This window comes from Marmota marmota, unplaced genomic scaffold (assembly GCF_001458135.2).
Source record: "Marmota marmota marmota unplaced genomic scaffold, marMar, whole genome shotgun sequence".
Classification (NCBI taxonomy): Eukaryota; Metazoa; Chordata; class Mammalia; order Rodentia; family Sciuridae; genus Marmota; species Marmota marmota.
Genome location: NW_026000249.1, coordinates 13,263,320 through 13,284,621, shown reverse-complemented (window position 1 = coordinate 13,284,621; position 21,302 = coordinate 13,263,320). Strand labels below are relative to the sequence as shown.

Sequence of the window (21,302 nt, the reverse complement as noted above, 5' to 3'; positions counted from 1 at the left end):
CAAAGAAACAGTAAATTTAACCAGAAAAATAATAAGAAATGATTCAAACATAGCAGCTGCACAAATGGACTTGGAAAGAAATCAAGCCAGTTGAAACAGGGGAAGGAAGATTCCAGAGAAAAAGTTTTGTAACTAAAACCCAACTAATTAAATGCTGAATCAAACTAAAGAACTCAAGGGCTAGGAGTAGCTCAGTGGTGAAGCTCTTGCCTTGAACACACAAGGCCATGGGTTCCATTCTCAGTATTACAAAAATAAAAAAGGAAGAGCCCAAAAATGGCACTGCAAATATGAAACAACTGATGGTGAGCACTGTGTCCATATAAGTTTAGAACTAACACTATACTGTTGTGGAAATGACAATTATAGAAAAGAAAGCATATTTCAAACATGTTAATGAAAAATGGAAGGTAGATTTTCTATTTACAGTAAGAGTGGACTAACTTCTTGCTTTGAAAGAATTAGCTAGCTACCAATGCACTGACTTGAAAGCCAAGAAAAAAAAAGATGAGACCAAAATTCAAAGCTGTTTTTTTTCTTCAAGCCATTTACGATTTTAAAGCAGCAGCTGAAAAGCTGGGAAGCTTGGTAAAAAGTGATGACTCATAGACAGGAACTGTGCAATGTTTCTGATAGTCTCAAAGGGATAAGGAGATGCTATGGTTTGAAAGTCCTCTCCAAAATTCGTGTTGAATTTAATTGCATTTTTAAGTCATGAGGGCTGTACCCTTACCAATAGACTAACACCATGATCACAAGAGTGGGTTACTTATTGTGAGTTTGGCACTTGTATTCACTCATATTTTCTCTTTCTCTTACTCCACCCCCCTCCATGATACCCTTCACCATGTTATGACAGCAAAAAGGCCCTTATCAGATGTGGCTCCTCAATCTTATAGTTCTCAGCCTCCAGAATCATGAACGAAATAAACTTCTATTGTTTATAAATTACCCAGTCTGTGGTATTCTGTCATAGTAGTGGAAAACAGATTAAGAAAATCAGTGCTAAAAAGTGGGACTCTTGCTATAGCAAATATTTTAAGATTTTTTTGAAAACTAAAAAAAAATGAAGAGTCAAAAATTGCAAGGATATAGAGGATTTGAATAATGTAATCAACAAGTTCAATTTTATTTACAAGTGTATACATCTATAGGGTATAATACATATTATGTGTCTATTATATCCCCCCACAAATTATCATGCTTTGTCTAAAAAGAAAACCTTAAAAATTCCATAAAATACAGAGGTTGTACAGGACATAGTTTGAACACAAACAAAAATACTAGAGATCAACATTAAAGAGATTAATAATTTCTTTTTTTTTTTTACTATTTGGAATTTAAACACTACTGTAAAAAGGAAATCGAAACTGATATTCAAAACTATCTAGAGAGCTATAAAAAAAGAACAATTTATATGCAATGGGACAGTTAGAGTTGTGTAACAAAGGAAATATATAACTTTCAAACACTTCCTTTAAAAAGAAATTAAAATCATTGAAGTATGAAATATAAGACATTTTAATTAGAAAACAAAGAAAACAGGAAATTACTAACAATGAAGGAAGAAATTAAATAGAAACCCCAAAAATATAAAGAACAAAACTAAAAGCAGTTTCTTTGATAATACTATAAAATAGCTAAACCTCTGAAAGCCTGTTTAAAAAAATATGAGAGAAAACAAAACATACTTATGAGAAAGGGAAATATAACCAGAAATGCAAGAGAAAAAGAAAATAATAGAGACTATTATGTTCATCTCTAAGACAATAAACTATAATTCTCAATCTTGGCTACCCTTAGTGATCATCTGAGAAGCTTGAAAAATTACTCACCTCTAAGACCTGTCTCCAGAGATTCTAATTTAATTGGTCTGGGGTGTGGCCTGGGCACTGAGAAGTTCAAAACTGCCCTATGTGATTATGATGTTCAACAGAAATCAAAAACCACTGAATTCTTAAGAAAGCTTGGACCATGTGGTTGACTGACCAGCAGTATCAGCATCATCAGGGAGCTTGCAAGAAGTGCAGAATCACAGGCCCTACTCCAGACCCACTGAATAAGTGGCCCCCAAAGGTCCATGTTGTTAAAGGCTTGGTACCCAGCATGGTGATATTGAGGTGGTGGAAACTTTAGGAGGTGGGGCCTATTAAGAAGTCTTAAGATGACTAGGAGGTCATTACAGGCATCACCTTAAGGGGATAATGAAGCCTTGGTGCCTTCCTCTTCTGCTCCCTGGCCATGAAATAAGTGGATTTGCTCCACGACACCTCCCACTATGATAGCTGCTTTGCCACAGGCCTAAAAGCAACAGGGCGAAACAATAATGGACTGGAACTTCCAAAATTGTGAACCAAAAAAAATAAACCTTTTCTCTTTATAAGTTGATTGTCTCAGGTATTTGTTATAGTGATAGAAGGCTGACTAATACACCCACTGAATCAGAAAGGGGCATTTTCACAATATCCTGCAGGTGAGGCATATGCACACTAATATTTGAGAAGTAATGATCTAGAGAAAATGGATGATTTCCAAAGGAAATATAGGTACCAAAATTTAAGAATAAAAGCTGACATCATAATTAATGTAGAGGAGATTAGGAAAAAGAAAAAGACCTACCATTTTTTTTTTTTAGTTGTAGATAGACACAATATCTTATTATTTTTATGTAGTGCTGAGGATCGAACCCAGTGCCTCACGCATGCTAGGCAAGCATTCGACCACTGAGCTACAGCCCCAGACCCACCATTTATAGAGAGGCATCAGACCCAAATGCTTTTACAACCGAGTTCTGATTAATCATTAAAAACCAGAAAATGCCTATGGCTTTTAAACTATTTCAGATTATAGAAAAGTTTCCAAGTTTTTCTTATAAAACTAGAGTTACATTAATTTTTTAAAATACTTTTTTTTAGTTGTAGATGGACACAATCTATTTATTTACTTATTTTTATGTGGTGCTGAGGATCAAACCTAGGGCCTCACACATGTGAGGCAAGTGCTCTACCACTGAGCCACAACCCCAGCCTCCTAAAGTTACATTAATATTTGAACCTGATAACAATAGTACAAAATGAGAAAACATCAGAATTGTAAACATAGATATAAAAATTCTAAATAAAATGCTAACCCCTTTAAGCATCAGTATAAAGAACCATTAAATTTGCCTTAGTAGGGTACTTGAGTATGAGTATGGTTCAACTTTGGAAAAATCTATCAGTGTAATCCAATGTACTTATTAATTTCATCAACAGAGAAAATTATGTAATTTTATGTATAGGTGTCTAAAAGAGATTTGATAATGTTGGTCATTTCTAATAATATCTCTAAAATAACAAAGGAAGGAACCTATCTAACCTTGGTAAATGCTATTTACCAACATTACACTAAATGGTTAAATATTGAAGTATTGCCACTAAAATCAGAAATACAGAAATGCCTACTATAATATGTACTTGCCAGTATTCTTTTAGAAGTTCTGATATAAGATCAAAATGGAAATCATTGACATCTTTTTTTTCTGATATGACTGCACACAAATTCAGAAGACTTTTAAAGAATAATTAGAATTGGGAAGAGAATGTGGTAGATTAACTGGATACATTAAAATATATATATAAACCAATAGCTTTCCTCTATAATCTAGCAGCATCCAGGCATCTACAAAAATTATTCTGTACTTGTGAAGAGTATATGACCTAAACGATTAAAACAATACTATTTTATGAAAGATTATAAAATAAAACTAGAATAAATGGAGAAACATGGATGTGAGAACAATATGATGAAAATGTCAAGCTCAATTTCATATTAAAAATTCATGCAATTTCAATTTAAAAATCCCAGTGAGTCTTCTAAGGGAAACTGGGTAAAATGATTTTAATGTTCTTATGAAAGAATAAATGTAAAGAAAACTATGAAAAAGAATATAACTGAGGATGGATGTGCTTTTTGATATTAAAATTCACCATAGAGTACTGTAAAACAGTATGGCATCAGCAGAATAACAACAAATAAATCGGCAAGATAAAATATATGTCAGAAATAAATCCAAGGATATACATAAAGTGTCATTTCAGCTCATGGGGGTAAAGGATGACTTACTTCATAAACAGCATTATAATAAGTGGTTCTCCATCCAAAAGAGAAATGAGACCCCTTACCAAACAACATATACCAAAAAAAATTTAATTGTATAAAAATCCAAACAAAATTAAAATAATAAAAATATCAGAAGAAAAACTAGGCACACATTTGTAGAATCTTGGGGTAGAGACGATCTTTTTAAGCAGGACAAGAGTTATAAAGGAAAAATATAAACATATTTTAACATACCAATATTAAAGATTTTATATATCAAAAGATTATATAAACAGTAACAAGATAAATCAGACTATAAAAATGTGCAGCAAATATATTAGAAAGGCCTTACAAAAGATTCCAAATAGAAAATGGAGTACAGGATTTGAACGGGCAATTTCTCAGAGACAACACAAAGGGCTATCAGATATATAAAAGTATTAAACTGTACTCAAAGTCCAGTCAAAGCAAATTCAATGACAATATATTGTTTGTTTAACCTGTGAAATCGGCTGTAACACCCACTGTAAGGCCAAGAGGAATGGATCCTCCTATATATTTCTGGAGGAGTGTGAATTGACTTTATCCTAGAAATTTATCTTCAGCACATATCTCTATTCTAGGTGAACAGCAACAAAAAGAACAGACACAAATCTCTGCATTCCTGGAGTTAGCATTTAGCAGAAAATAATTTGGTAACATCTAATAACATTTTTAAAATAGTACTTGACCTTTCATTTGGTAATCACATCCTGACAGAATCCATTCTATAGAAATCAAAGCACAAATACGCAAGGATTATATGTACAAGAATAGTCACTCCCTGCCTTCTTGTAGTGGCAGAAAACTGAAAACTACCTAAATGTACACCAAAGGAGTACTGGTTGGCTAAATTATGGTAGGTTCATATATTCCCTTACTGAAGAGAATGAGATTGAGTTTGGCCTACTGACCCAGAGGAATGAACATATTAAGTGACTTGTAAAGATGAATAATCTCATCTTTACAAAGAGGCATCAGACCCAAATGCTTTAACCAAAAGGTTAAAATCATTCAACCTTTCTTGGGGTGTCTCTTTGTACAGGTTTGTATGCGCATGAAGGGAAGATTCAAGTCTGTTAACTATGATTACCTCAAGAAAATAAGCTTGGAGGAAGTATGGGGGTGAAATAATTAAGTTTTTCTTTATATCTATTTTGTACTGTATAACATTTGTTCTAATAACACATATTCTTCTGAATTTTCCATATTCTCCCCAAAAGAATATGTGTTTCAAAGAAATGTTTAAAGGCAACCAATAGATTTGGTAATACACTTAATGTTGAAAAGAAAATCGTCAAACATAGAATGGAATCAACGCTGAGGTTACAAATCGGATAAAAGATTTAAGTGTATGGACTAAGATTGAAAAAGAACAATTTCTTGAATAAAGAAGGTGGCATTGTGAAAGATCTCTTTTTTTCCCCCCAACTTTTGTAACAAAAGCATGCAATAAAAATAACTTGCAAGCCTTCATCTTTGTATAGCTGTATATTTGCCCCTTCAAAAAAAAATTTTTTTTTCTGAAGACCAACTAAAGTGTGTTGCCTTGGGGGAAATAGCAACTAAACCTTTGAAAATCTGTTACAACTACCACTTCAAGAGAGTGGTAAAATCAATAGGGGGTAGATGGACACAATTTAAAAAGGCTAAAGCAGGGGAGAACCTCAAATTTTGCTACTGTTCTAATGATAGAGGGCAACCTAGAATTGAACTAACCTTTATTAGTATGGCATAAGGGAACAAACTCTTTTTCCACCTCTTCCTGTGTCACATCCTGGGATAGTTGTGAAGGATGCTCCATTTCTGTTAAGAGACCAAACCAGTCTCTTTTAAGCTCATGGAGGAGTGGACGGTAGAATCACTGCCTTCAAGTGACTGGCTGCTATCAGTCAAGGCCTACACTGAGGGGAAATAAATTGGAGGTAGACACTCTGGGGCTCCCAATTCAGCTTTACTAGCAAAAGTCACACATTCAACTGGTGGTTTCTTCTATTTTCAATATGGTTAGAACCCAGAGGGGAGGACAGATATTAAAACTTCCAAAACCTCAACAGATAACTTTGCAATATTTCCCCTTATTTCAAAGAATCTCAAGCAAAAGGAAATGGGTTCTGCATTTAAAGTCAATTACAAGCATGGACATTCAAAAATCAATCTCTTGGAAAGCAAAATAATACAGGTCTAGTTAACTATTGTATAATATTGGCTAATGTGCTTAGATATTTCCGTAATTCACAGCTAAATGTTACCTAAAATTCCTAAGTAGGTTTTCAGAAGCAAAGCATCCTAGTGGCTTTATGTAGCTGTGTTCATCAATGTCAGCAAGACAAGTAACATGGGAGGCAATGGAATGGGGAGAAACCAAGTAAAGGAAAACAATTCTTGATTTTGACCTCAAATTTGATGGACAAAATATTTCCATCTTGGAGGTCAGGAAATAATTTAAAAACTCAAGTAGGGACAGATACCATGCCTGATATGCAACCACAATGTTTACCTTGGTGCAAGAAGTGCTAACTACTGAAGGGCTTGCACCACTTCTACTTTGTAACAAGGATTTATTAACTGTGTGATCTGAGTCTCCTCATTTCCACATGGATGTGGTGAGTGTGTGTGTGTCCTGTCTATAGCCAACACTCCACTAGGGTAACTTAAAACAAAATAGTAATTTATTTACAACGATAGCAAAGATGTCAAAAATAACAGAACAATATATAACAAATCAAGAATTATTTTATGAAAAAGGCAAACAATATATACATGAAACAAAAGATAAAACAAGTAAAATTCATAGGGCAAACTTAATTTTGACCTTATCTAAAAAGCTGCAGAATGCAGCAAAATGAATTTTGGATATGAATTACTTAAGTAACCCTGGGCCAATTAAATACACACGCACACATACACACACAACTTTTAAAAACCTTTTGCTCTTACTTGCCAAATTTTCCTCTGAATTCAATTTATCTTTGAAGAATGCAAACTTTGGGGGAAGGGCTTAGAATATTTAGGAAATGTTGTCTATTTACATGCGCACTAAAGAATATACTTACTGGCAGCCTCACACCTTAATGGTAAACTGAAAGTAGGAAACTCTGGGTCCTATTTCACCTTCACCATTCATTTCTGGTTGCTTTGTTTTGTGATTTTCTCATCTACCACCCAAAATGTTATGCCAGCGATCCTTTAAGTTCCTCAAGTGCTCTAAAATAGTGTTTTCCAAACTTGAGTATGCAACAGAATCACATAGGGAACATGTTATAACACAGATCACTGGGTCCACACCCAGTTTCCCAATCCAAGGGGTCTGGGGTGAGGCTGAGAATTTGCATCTTTAACAAGGTCCCAAGTGAACCATTCTGCCAATGCTGCTGAGTCATACTTTAGAAGCCATTGCTCTGAAAGATAACCCCTTTTAAGGTTTTGACTGGTTATGCTTCTCCCTACATAAATCCTAGAATTTGTGGGAAATAAAGGAAATTGCTAATACTAAGATTCTCAGAGAATAGAGCAGCATATTACCTGACTAGCAAGGATCACAGTTGGGTTAGATGCCATTTGTCAGGCACTCTATTAAAACAAAGTTTTTGACAGCATGGTCTGGTTTTATTGGATTTATGGCTCTGGACAGTGATGGTCACCACATTCTCTTCATCATTTACCTCAAGTTTTGGTGTTGGTGGTTTACTGTTTCATCTATTAGGTCAACACGTTGCTCCTACAGTTGAAGAACTGCAGAATCTCATCTTTAAAATCAAAGGTGACACAAATCTTTTTTGATTTCTGAGAACTTTTACCTAACTTTTGATTTTTCCTATGACAATGACCATCCCGTACTGTGTCAACATCTACTAGAGCCTTCCAAACTGGGCACAGAGGGGTAACTCAAGGGCAGGGCTTCTGTAGTGGAGTGGTTAACAGTCCCCACTGATTAAATGTGCAGTGGATTGATACTGAAATGAACTTTAAGTGCTCTCAAAACCCACTTTATGCATGGGTAATTTATCTCAGGGGAACTGGAGATGCTAATAAAACAAATCCTTTATAAAGATAAAAGAAAAAATGAATTTCAAGGACATGCTCATCAAAGGACTCACCAATCACCTCTTAACTTCTCTGAAATATTACTTGCAAATTCACAGGACTGAAATATTATCAGTATTTGCATCCGAGTCACAAAATTCAAAGCAATCAAGCATTTTGCATTCCATTGCTGCATAAAAGGGAATTAAGAAATGGGGGGATGAAAATAATCCACTGCTTTTGATGTTTATTAGGTTTACAAAAACTGTACATTTTTTTTTCCTTAAGAAAAAGCATTAACTTAGTACTGGTATCAAATAGACTAAACATTCATTAACAGGAAAATATTCTGATTTTTATTTTTGCACGTTATTCTCAAGTACACAATTACAATAATGTCACACATCCCTATATGATTTCCTTTTTATGTATTTTACTTTTTTTACAAAGTATACAGAGGGAGGGACATACAATATTTAATAGGATATTTCTACAGAACAATAACTTATATTATGTCCTTGTAAAAATCTGTACCTCTTTAAAACATTTAACTGAAACATCCATTTTTTTTAGCTTTGCTAATCAAATTGTTTTAAGAATTAAAACTAGGTTGTAACTAATGTCAGTACATAACAGTGACTACAATTTCATTTTCTCTTTATACAGACAAATACATTTTATATTCACTTGACCAAACCCTTAAATACCTTTTAAAGGCTTCAATATTGTGCTTTAAAAAGAAAAGAAATGTGTATGAATCCAGATTATGTAAAGAGAAATATAAAGTGTGTAAAGTGTTGTGTTCTTTATCTTTCAGTTTATTTAAAAAAATATAGTTAAGTGACCCAATCATTTATATTTTCTGTAATAATTTTACAGGATGTTTTAAAATTAATAAATTTCTATTTTAAGTGTTTTACATTATTTCTGGGGAAAATAAAAATTAAGGGAGATTTTAAAGGTTCTCACAAAAAAACAGACAGAGCTTTCAAGAATAGTAGGGCAATGAATGACAGAATTGTAAGTTACTTTAAAAAAAAAAAAAAAACATACTGTGGGGGCCAAAGGGGCATAGGCATTCCCTATGGAGCCGGCTAGGGGAACCTATGCCTTGGCTTTGACTGGCATTTAGGCTGGAGTTCACATGAGCCTAAAGCACTTGATTTAGAACTAGCCTAAATCAATCTCACACTTCAGGGGCTTGCCAAACACCAAATATTTAGATTCCTAACCCTAAAAATATAACTCTTGAATACAAATATGGATGGCAAAGAGAAAGATGAAAGGTAAAAACCTAACGGCTCAAAGGGGATGGAGCACCATAATGAGGCAGCAAGGCAGCTATCAAATGGGAAGAAAATTTCTAAATCTCCCATGATGTGCCAGATCCATGTGCCAACAGCCAATTCTAGCCCCCCCCAAACTGTTTTCTGTTCTCCAAGAGTCATCTTAACATAACTAAATTCTAATTAACCAAATTCATTTTATAAACGTTATGACTCTGATTCAGACCTACATGTTAAAAACTGCCAACTCTCAAAGAAAAACAAAACTGAAAGACTTGGTGAAGTTCCAAATAAGGCCTCAAACTTTCCTTATGTACTTGGAACACACCTCTATCTTCTAACCTAAGCCAACTTGAGTGTTAAGTTTTTTAAAAGTTTGCTAACTTTAACTGTCTAAGAACTAACAAAGCAGGCTGAACTTGCCAAGTGTAAGTCATAATTAGCACCCGTTCTCTGGTCCATGGAGCCATCTCTTCTTCTCTGTCCCCCCCCCTCACTTGGTGAGACAGAGCTCTCTCTCCAGCTTCTCAGAGAGAACTGAGGGAGTCACGTCTGGATATTCATTAGCTTTTCAGAAAAATATAAAGGCATGGAGCTGAAACTGTATGAAAACATTCTATCTAAAAACATCTTAACCTCTATTTTTTCAATTATTTTTCAATTACCAAAGATATTTAAAAGAAAATACCTTTACTCTTTAAAAATACTAGTGTCCTTATTTTCCTTCTAATTCTTCACCTGAGTAATCTCTCTGAAGAGCATGACTTACAAAATGCTCTCTCATGCATCCCTGGATCTTTCATGTTATTGTAAATTTAATTAATACTTTTCATTATAGATTTTAAACAAATACTACTTGGGGTTGTGTGTATAAATATGTAAAATAAGCAATACACACAGATACATGTTATATATATGTATATATATATAATTCAGGGTACATTTACATATATAAAGTTGCAAAAGATCCTATGAGCCGCAAGTTACCTCTAGGAGATTCCAAAATGCAGTCCTCAGTAAATTTCATTTGTAGCACACAACCATTCCAAGACAAAGCAGCACAGACAGAATAATCAAAATACAACAGGAACAAGCAAAATTTTTCAACAAAGTTTTCTAAAAGTTTGCTATGCTAACAAAACATGTAAATAGTCCAAAGAAAGCCAAAAAGAAGTATATTTTGTCTTTTAAACAAAATGAAAAGTAAACACAAACCCAGCCACTATTCTTAACTCAGCTATGCCAGGGACGCAAAAGCTCAAAAGGAAACTTTCCTTGTCATATGGTCTGAAAATACTAAACAAGACAAGTAAACACTTCCATGTTGTGATCATTAGACTTGACTGTAAAATCTCCCATTCATATTCAATGTCTCTGACAATTTTATTGTGAGAAATTTATGGGGAAAAAGAAAATGAGTCAACATGAATACTTTCAGAGTTACCAATCTAAAGTTACCTTAAGTTAAAAGATCTTAGAAGAGTACCATCAAGGTAGGCAAGGTAATTATTTAAATAAATATAAAACTTCTAAGATAGAAAAATTCAGTATAGAACCAGGGATTACTTTATTAAAAGCAACTAACTTGTTGCTACTTTTCCCCATTTATTAAACAAACTGAATAGAATTCAGAACACGCTATTGAACAAAATGTTAAAAAAAAAAAAGTCAACTAGAAGCAATAACTCTATTTGTACACAGCATAAATCAATATACAGTATTGTAAGTGAACAAGACTGATTGGCTTTAAAATGAATTTCCTGCTTCAAGGCCAGTATCTCTACAAACGTCTGTAGATGTATCGTTAGGGCAGGCCAACTTCTTTGTGATGTCGCATTATGTGCTGGTTCTTTTCTGAAGGTCTTCGGAAACCTTTCTTGCAGTACTCACAGCGATGAGGATAGTCTTTCGTATGAATGGAAATAACGTGCCGTTTAAAGCCTGAGGCATCTGTAGTGCTATACTCACAGTACTCACACTGATACACTTTTCGGCCACTGTGTGTCTTCATATGCTTTTTAAGCTCATTCTGTTGCCTAAATCCCTTTCTACACCTCTTACACCTAAATGGAAGGTCCTTTGTGTGAACCGAAAGAATATGGCGACTTAGCACAAACGGATCTGCAATCTTAAAGTCACAATGTCTACACTGGTGCATTTTTTTACCCTTGTGGGCAGCCACATGTTTCTTGAGTTCCGAAGGCCTGTGAAAGCCTTTATCACACATGTCACACTTATGGGGGTAGTCCTTCGTGTGAACTGAAATTATGTGTCGCTTCAAATCACTTGAGTTCGAACTCTTGTGGTCACAATGCAAACACTGGTGTGTTTTGCTTTCTTGGTGGATAAGAGCATGTTGCTGCACCTCTTTGGTATCTGAGAAAGTCAGAAGACAAATGTCACACTTGAACGGCATCTCTTTACTATGCTTAGTTTTTACATGTGTTTTCAAGTTAGAAGAGTCTGCAGATCTATATTCGCAGTACTGGCATTGGTATGGCTTCTCGCCAGTATGGATTCGCATGTGCTTTTTGAGCTCTGATGGGTGCCGAAAACCTTTACCGCATTCTACACAAATATGAGGAAAGTTCTTGCTGTGGACTGCCAAAAGGTGGCGATTCAATAATCCTTGTTCAGCTGTCTCATATTCACAGAATTTACACTTGTGCATTTTGTTGGCTCCTTTTTCCTTATGCACCATTTTGTGAGTAAACAAAGCCCCAGCATGAGAGAAATGCTTGCCACACTCATCGCACTCGATGGCCTTCTCTGCCTTGCTGGTCAGCTTGTGGCTCTCCAAGTGATTGTGTAAACTTATCTTCTTGTTGGTAGTGTAATCACAGTCAGTACAGCGGTACTTCTTCTTGGCAAGATGTTCAGGATGGTTTTTCATGTGCCTTTTCAAGAAACCTCGTGACTTAAACTTCTTCCCACAAATCATGCAAGGGTAGACAGTCAAGGGATGTCCATCAGGGCCAATAATTATTGCTAAGAAAGGAAAAGAAAAGATCATAAGGAACCAAACCAAGTTCTGTTTTGGTTTCTTCAAATATTTAGTATGTGCTCTGAACACTATTGGCCATAGGCTCACTCTTGTTACACTATCTGCTACTAACATCCCTTTTATCATTTTTCAACGTAAGAGATATAATGAGAACCTGGTCTGGAAACTTCACTCCGCAGAACTGTACCAACTCACTCCCTCCAGTTTAACAAAATTAATGAATAAATATGTAACCTCTATCAACCAGTGATTAAAACCATATCAATTCAGAAATCTGGGAAAAATTATTCATAAAAGTAAAGTTTTATAATCAAAATTCCTGCTTTGGTTATTAAAAAACATAATTTATGCTAATTTACAGTAAAGCTTAAATATAACCATAAAATTTTTAATATGCAAATCATTATACAAGAATAGACAGGAATGTCATATGCTTTGAAGTACTTAGCCTGCTGCTTTATGCTGATATAATTAGATTCTTTAAATATATTAATTTTTTTTTAAAAAAGTTAATGCTTGCAACATATTTGAGGAATTCCTTTTCAATTTCCACATAAAAATCATCCAAGTTTTAAGTTTTTTCATCCATGTTTGATCAATCCCGTTTCTTTTTATCCAACAAAATCATTCATGAATATCACTGAATTCTGAAAATTATATTTTCAAATTCAATACACGAAAACTACATGTAGTCTAGCAGCTAAAATGCCATCACGACACCCCTGTGGATACATTCTAGAGTTTCCTCTGAGAGCTCAGAGCTCGCTGCGCCATGGAACTCGTGCGCCCTCACCTGTTTGGTACTGCCTGGAATCAGGTCTTCTCCTTTTCTTTGGTTTTTGCTTAGCCAGTCTGCCGAGGCCAGCAGACTCATCTATGTGCAAGAGGGCACTTGCAGTGCCATTCCGGTTTTCAATTCCATCAGAATTATTACCTAACAATGCGCATTAGAAAACAAAATTATACAGTATTATAAATTATAAAGAATTAGGAATTCTTTATTAATTACGACAATGAAACGTAAGCCATGATACTCATGAATGACAGAAATGCCTCATTCTAGGTAATGGGTTTTATGAGCACATTTACTATAGTGAGACCTTAGGAAATCCCTAGCTAAATTCCAAAGCTAAAAACACATGTCAGCAGTTTCCCCACGAACTCCCTTATTTTCTCGCAAAATTATAGTCATGGGCCAGATATGATCAAGATAAAAGTATCAGCGTGAAAGCCTGTGTACTTCTTGCAGTACTTCCTTCTACATAATAAACACATTAAGGAAATTCCTGTTAAAAATAAAGACAAAAAATAGACTTTATAATCTTCCTCTACTCTTAAATCAAATAATCCTGATAGGGAACTGGTATTTCAGATTTCAGAAATCTAAGACCACAGAAACTGTTTTCCTACCATGAATTTGCAGTTCAAGAACCAACTCAGCCAATCCTCAGGGCTGCTGTGTGACTTACCGTAAGCTGCTGCCCATGCAATTGGCATGAAGGTTTTGATTTCATTGTCATCCATTTGCTGTTCATGCACAGCAGCAGCAGCTGCTGCCGCTGCCGCATCCTCCTCTCCTACGATCACTTCCATATAAACTTCATCAGCAATTTCAGCAACATCTAAATAGAAAATTATAAAAACTTTTCTGACCAGGTTTACAGAGATCACAGAAAAGATACCTGTACCTGAATTCAGTAATAAATGGAAAGAAGATCCAAGTATTATATACCAAACAACATAGCTTTCATATAGTAAGCACTCAATAAATACTTGTTGAATCAATCATTCATTTCTTGGCTTTTACCATAATTTGGTTTTAAAGCAACATTCTAAACATAGAGTCATTGATGCTTCTCTCAGAATATGGCAGTATAATAAGAACTAAAATGATGCTACTTGTTCCCTTCAAATACTGGCCATCCTTAACAGAGAGAGGGAGAGCTTGAGCTATAAAAACGTAAAATTTTCTCCCACAAAAAGGCCACCTACTTACTTAAATCTTCATCTTCTTGCTGAGAGTCATTGACAGTCATATAAACCATCTTTTCCCTGGGAACACGAATACTGCTGTTCTGATCAAGCAGTTCAACTCCATGATCATTCTCAGGCTCACTCTCCACAATGTCTACGGTTCCACCTATTGGAAAAGACAACTCCAAGAATTTATTTGAAAATTCATTTCCACTTCTTCTCTCTTTTAACATACTTTTGAAGAATTACTTTTTATATGCTGTCACTACTTTAGAATTCTTGCTTAAAAGTTATCTCCAGCTGGGCATGGTGGCACATGCCTGTAATCCCAGATCCTCCTTAGGGTGAGGCAGAAGGATCTCAAGCTCAAGGCCAGCCTAGGCAACTCAACAAAACCCTGTCACAAAATAAAAAATAAAAAGAGCTGAGGATGTATGCAGCTCAGTGGTAGAGCACCCCTGGGTTCAATTCCCAGTACTACACACAAAAAAATAAAGTTATCTTCAGAAAATATTTCAAATGCTGTCACTTTAATCCAAAAGTAATCATGTTGAATTATTTGGTCAGGATGAATAATGTGCTAAGGTTTCCTCTTACCTAAGTCATCCTCTCCAGGGTCAGCTTTAAAAATGTACACCTTGATGACTTCAGGACAAGTGCCATCCACTTTACAAGGATCAATTTCTGACTCTGCATCCATAGTCATTCCAGATGAACCGTCATGTTCTATTTTGCCAGCATCATCCACTAAATAGGCAGGAAATACACCACAATTTATAAGAGATACTTAAATAAAACATTACTGTTTTCAAAAGTCCTTTTCACAGCTGGGCAAGGTGGTATATCCCTATAATCCCAGCAACTCAGGAGGCAGAGGCAGAAAGATCATAAGTTTTCGGCCAGCCTCAGGAGCTCAGCAAGGCCCTCAGCAATTTAGCAAGGCTCTGCTTCAAATTAAAAAATAAAAAGGCTGGGAATGCAGCTTTATGGCAAAGTGCCCCTAAGTTCTATATCCAGTACAAAAAAGAGTTCTTTCACAAATATAAACTCTAACTTGATTCACATAAAATGAATCAAATCATTGATAGTCAAATAGTTAAGTTCACTAAATACATTTCTTTATAAAGACATTTTAAAATGGGATCAGATATTAAAGCAAACCTATTATACACAGAGAAAACTCCTGGTATTCTAGAAAACTATGTGTAACAAAAGAATACAGTTAGCCTTTGCTAAGCCATAGGTAAAGGCATTCCTACCTTATTTATTTATTTGTGCATAATACATACAGTGAACTCACTATCCATGAGCTACATCTCTGGCCCTTTTCATTTTGATGCAAGGTATGGTTAAATTGCCAAGGCTGCCCTTGAACCTGAGATCCTCCCACCTTAGCCTCCCAAGTCACCGGAATTATAGGCATATCACCACACCCAGGTAAAGATATTCTTTTAATACTTAAAATGAAGACCTTGAAAGAACGTCCTAGTAGTAAAATAAAAAGAAAGGAAGTCTTTACATAAATATTTTATAAGCACTACTTCATAGTTACTATTCTTGAATATCATTTGATCTATTTCCATCAGAATAAGACACTTAAAAAAAATAATCAAATATGATTGGCAGACAGGCGCACTGTAATGAGATGGCCAATGGAAATTCTGCTTAAACTTAAAACTGTACATAGTTTTATATACACATCATACACACAAATTTATTATAATAATGAGTCTAGGTTCTTGATGGCAAATGCAGCAATAGGAGAATTCAAATATATTCTCATATACCCACTGTCCTCCCTAATGGCTATGTTATGTTGAAAAGAAAACAAACAAACAAAAAAAAAAAACGAGGTACATATAATTTCTTAGTAGCAAAGAGTCAGGATATATAACCAACATTACATTTTTTAAGGCTTCATAAAAATAGCAAAGGAAATAAGTGTGCTATTATGCATAAGACTTGGAAATAAAACACAGGACAAACAATGTCTTTAAAAAAAGACTGCGGAGGATGTAGCTCAGTGATAGAGTGCCCATGGGTTCCATTCGCAGTGCAAAAACAAAAACATAAACTAGACTCTGGATTTGAAAACTACCCCAAATATAATTCCCATATAATGTATCCTTACACTACACATCACTTCTGAGCATCTCTAGCACAAAAGAAAGTGTGGCTAACATTAATAAAACTTAGCACCTAGGGCAATTTTTTGCAAAAATTGAATCTAACAATGCTGATACTATTAAAGAAACACTAAAGGAATGTTCTCTCTGCTCTAGGCCCAGCTAGAGACCAAACAGAAGAGAGCAGAACCAAGGTCCAGAAATGGTTCGTTTAGCTTGCCTTCAATACCCTCAACAAGTCTTTCCATTTCCCCTTTTCCTTTTTTTTTTTTTCCCCTTTCTGGTTTTCTACTGATAGACAGATCTGTTTCCTTTTGGTTGGACATTTATGTTTTATTCAATTCAGCAAACAGTGAATCACAATGGTCTATTAGATTTTCTGGTAGGTATTGGAGATACAAATATAAAAAAATGATGTACTCCAGAGGTTTACAAGTCTAGTGGGAAAAGAAACAATTAGATAACTATTTTAAAATAGAGTAATACAGCCACCACTTATTAAGTGATTAAGGATAAGTACTATTTAATACAATACCTTTAATACATTTTACAATACAACAAACTAAAGTGTAGAGAAGTTGAGTTAAATTTTTTGGAGTCACACAGAATTCAAGTCTCAAGCCACATGAGTCCTAAGAATCTGTCAACTTCTGGGGTTTGGAGAATGAGATGGAAACTGGCAGAAACCATGGATTTTTGAAAAATTAATAAATAGTATAACCATCTAAAGATACTTTCTTTTAACTGTGATATATACACACAATGGAATATTACTCAGCCTTAAAGAAGAATAAAATTATGGCATTTGCTGGTAAATGGATGGAATTAGAGAATATTATGATAAGCAAAATAAGCCAATCCCAAAGAATCAAAGGCCGAATGTTTTTTCTGATATGTAGATGATAATTCACAATAAGGGGTGTTGGAGGGAATAATGGTATTTTAGACTAAACAGAGGGGAGTGAAGGGAAGGGAGGGGGCAGAGGGGGATAGGAATGATAGAATGAATTGGACATTATTGCCCTAGGTGCATATTAATGTAATCATACCTATGTAACTCTATATCATGTACACCAGACGAATGAGAAGTTATACTCCATTTACGCATGATGTGTCAAAATGGACTCTGTCATATATAACTAATTAGAACAAATTTTTAAAAAACTGAAAGATGCTTTCTTTTAGTGGAAATCAGAAAAATGTGCCCATGACTCAGGCAGGCAGAGCCAGTACTGCAACCAAGGCTAGGTGAATAACATTTTAAATCCATAGTCATCTCTTTTGTAATTTATACCGATTAAACCAAGACAGAACCCAGATTTTGACATATTTGAAATGATTATTTTGCAAAGTCCTATCATATTATCAGGTCCTAAAATTATATTTATGAATTTTTATATAGAAAAATCAAGATGAGCCAGGTGCAGTGGTTCACACCTGAAATTCCAGCAGCTCAGGAGGCTGAGATAGGAGGATCATGAGTTCAAAGCCCGCCTCAGCAACTTGGCGAGGCCCTAAGCAACTCAGTGAGACCCTGTCTCTAAATAAAATACAAAATAGGGCTGGGGATGTGGCTCAGTGGTCTTGTGCCCCTGAGTTCAATCCCTAGAACAAAAAAAGAAAATCAAGATGAACGCAATATTTCCAAAGGCAACATTAAAAAGCAAAAATGTACTGGCAATTTATCACCTTGGCTTCTGACTTACTGAGAATCAAGATCATCTATAACCCAAATAAATTACTGCAGAGAGCTGCAGGCAAACAACATCCTCAAACCTTTCTTATTTGTCATTCACAAACAAAAAATTATAAAATTTAATCAGCTTGCTTCAAATGCAAAATGCCAAGAATCTCTGGGCTGAAAACAGTTGTTTTGGTCTATTTTTGACACTGTAACATCATTAAATAGCAAACCACATTTTAATATATATTTGATTTAAAACCAAACACGTCACTTTAAAATGCACTTGATAAATCATACTTTTCCTTACATAATTCAAAGTAAGTTAAAAATGAAGGTTACTTGGTTGGGGGATGTAACTCAGTGGTAGAGCACATGCCCAACATTGCACATGGCCCTGGGTTCCATCCCCAGCACTAGGGGAAGGGAAAAAATGAAGGTCACAGAGAAAAAGCAAAACCTTGTTTACATACATTTGCATTTACACATATTACAAGATGATACTGAAGTTGAACTGTCATGAAATCTTTAATAACTGATACAGAACACAAAAGAGGATTAGTCATAAGATTGGCAAATGTTGCACTGTACATTGATGGCTGCCATGGAAACAAAAAAAGGATATATCACTCAGGCTAAGAAACACTTATTTCAGGTAAAGGCAGAGACACAAAGGTAGAGTGACAAGAAGTGGCATGATGTTAATGGAACACAACCTTCAGCACTGCTAGGATGGAGAATAAAGCAGGTCAGAAAGCATGGTGGGAAACATAGGAGACTTCTAAACCTATGCCAGGTCACGGAGGACCTCACATACCTGGCAGAGAAGCTCACATCTGATTCTGGTAGGCTGGACTTCTCAATCTAATCAGGCATCAAAATCTTTTGGGGAACTTAAAAACGTAGGCTCCCATCTCGCAATTCTACAAAATTAGAATGTGCAGGGATGGGGCCTGACATATATAGACAGATTTAGAGGTACTCCCTACCCTTAGGATTCTGATCAGAGGTTTGGAAATATCTGCTATGACAATGGGAAACTTTTAAATATGAATGACAAGGTCTGATGCCCATTTTTGCTATACCATTCTGCTGGCCTTGAAAAGGTGAATGCAAAGGGATCAAGACGTGAAGCAGGGAGACCACTGGTGAGTCTACTACAATAATATAGGCAACAGGTAAGAGATGATGCAGACTTGAATCAGGACAGAGGTAGTATAAATCGGGAAGAGGACTGGACTTCATGCCTATCTTGGGACTAAAATGAGCAGGACTTGGTGCGTTCCTGAAAACTTAACGTGACACAGGAGCCAAGGAGTATAACTGGGGTTTTTTATTTAGGAGAGTAAATGACTGGGTAAGAAATGTAAGAAAAAAAGGAAAGGGAGTTCTCTTCCTAAATGGTTAATTACTTTACCATCCCAAGGATAATATCCCCCAAAGCCCTCAGAGTCAGTGCTTGTCCCTACTCTTGTGCTACAAACACCCCTTGCTTGCTTCTCTCAGAGTACATGATTCCCTGCGTTATCACATTTGCATCATCCCCTACCACCTTTCCCAACTGATACTGCAAAACCTATATTTTCATGACTTGGTCTTTTAAGAGTGTGGTGATAGCAGATACTCAGAAAATTGATGAATCAATAGTTCCATGAATGACTGAAATGTAAAGTCAGCTCCTAAATATTTGAGTCTGAAAGCTAAATACTGGCACACAAATTGGGAGCCATCAGCTATGTTAACTAAATCTTGTGATCATACAGTGAGAATCCAGAGTGTGGAGGAGTAGGGAGCTAAGGACAGAGTTTTGGGGAATGCCATAGTTTACAAGGGGACAGGAAGGGCTCCCAAAGGAATCTGTGAAAGAAAAACAGGACAGAATAATGAAGCAAATGAAGAAAACCAGGGAGTAAAAGTGACAGGAATCCTAACAAAGCTCAGGGCAGTAATACAGTAGGCATACAAGCCCAGGAGGAACGCTTGCTCTGGCTGTGGTAACCCAATGTCACTGATGTTCTCGGTGAAAGCAGTGCAGTGAAGGCCACAGTGGGGTCACTGCAGTAGGCTGAAGAGAGTCAAGGGAAAATCTGGCACAGTGGTGCACGCCTATAATTCTAACAACTCAGGAGGCTGAGGCAGGAGGATCACAAGTTTGAGGCTAGCCTCAGCAATTTAGTGAGCCATTCAGCAACTTACCAAGACTCTGTTTCAAACTGAAAATATAAGAAGGGTTGGGGGCATAACTCAGTGGTAAAGCACCCCTGAGTTCAAACTCCAGTGCCAAGAAAAAAAAAAAACGAGTGAGAGTAAATGAAGGTATCAATTTTTTCAAGCCTTGTTTATAAAAGGAAAGCAATGGGCAACAACTAGAATACATGGCAGGGTAAAGAACTCTTCAATTCAACTTAGAAAAAAATATTCAAGCCTGTTCAATCTGGGAAAGAAAACAGAATAGAAAGTGCTGAAGCCAGAGAACACGGAGAAATTTCTGAATCCAGATCTCAAAGGAAAACGGATATATGAAACAGCAAAAATGAACACATATTTCTTAAATAGGAGAAACACCTTATCCTTCTGAAACCTGAGGACATACATGTGGATGAGAATGTAGCTCCATTGTATTCAGAAAAGGGGGAAGGCTGTAATGTGCCAAGTTGGAGAAGCCCATGGCTGGTGGCTTCAATCACAGATAGGCAATTGGAGCCAAGGACTTAGATAAATGGTAAGAGAGCGGCAGCCTGGGTTAAGAGGCTGAGGAGCTAGAGAAAATGAGCTGATCCAGGACACCTGATCCACTGAACCTGAATGAAAAGGTTCAAGGAGACTACCTGGTTAAACTATTTGCCGTTAAAAACAAAACAAAACAAAAAATAAATAAATAAAAACAAAGATTCTCTGAACTCTGAATATAACTTAAAGTATTATGACTTGCTTTATAAAAATGTCTGGGGTACAGGGGGAGTGGGCATTATTTTCTTATTTCTGACCCAGTGTCTACTTACAATTTTTCAAAGCTAAACATTTGAGACGTTCTTCGCCGAGAGTCGCCGCGGTTTCCTGCTTCAACAGTGCTTGGACGGAACCCG

The 21,302-nt window shown here is 35.8% G+C and overlaps 1 protein-coding gene across 7 annotated transcripts in view; it reads right to left on the bottom strand.

The window, feature by feature from the left end:
* Positions 1–8,372: 8,372 nt before the first annotated feature.
* Zfx (zinc finger protein X-linked) overlaps positions 8,373–21,302 on the bottom strand; it is a 53,925-nt gene continuing 40,995 nt past the window's right edge. For 5 of the 7 annotated variants that reach the window (XM_048796459.1, XM_048796460.1, XM_048796458.1 and 2 more), the window contains 5 exons: positions 15,007–15,156; positions 14,432–14,575; positions 13,905–14,057; positions 13,229–13,369; positions 8,373–12,419 (listed from right to left, as the gene is read on the bottom strand). In XM_048796459.1, the coding sequence (XP_048652416.1) occupies positions 11,236–12,419; positions 13,229–13,369; positions 13,905–14,057; positions 14,432–14,575; positions 15,007–15,156 (1,772 nt within the window). In that variant the 3' untranslated portion in view covers positions 8,373–11,235. The remainder of the gene's footprint in view (positions 12,420–13,228; positions 13,370–13,904; positions 14,058–14,431; positions 14,576–15,006; positions 15,157–21,302) is intronic. The other 2 variants (XM_048796462.1, XM_048796463.1) reach the window with 2 other exon arrangements.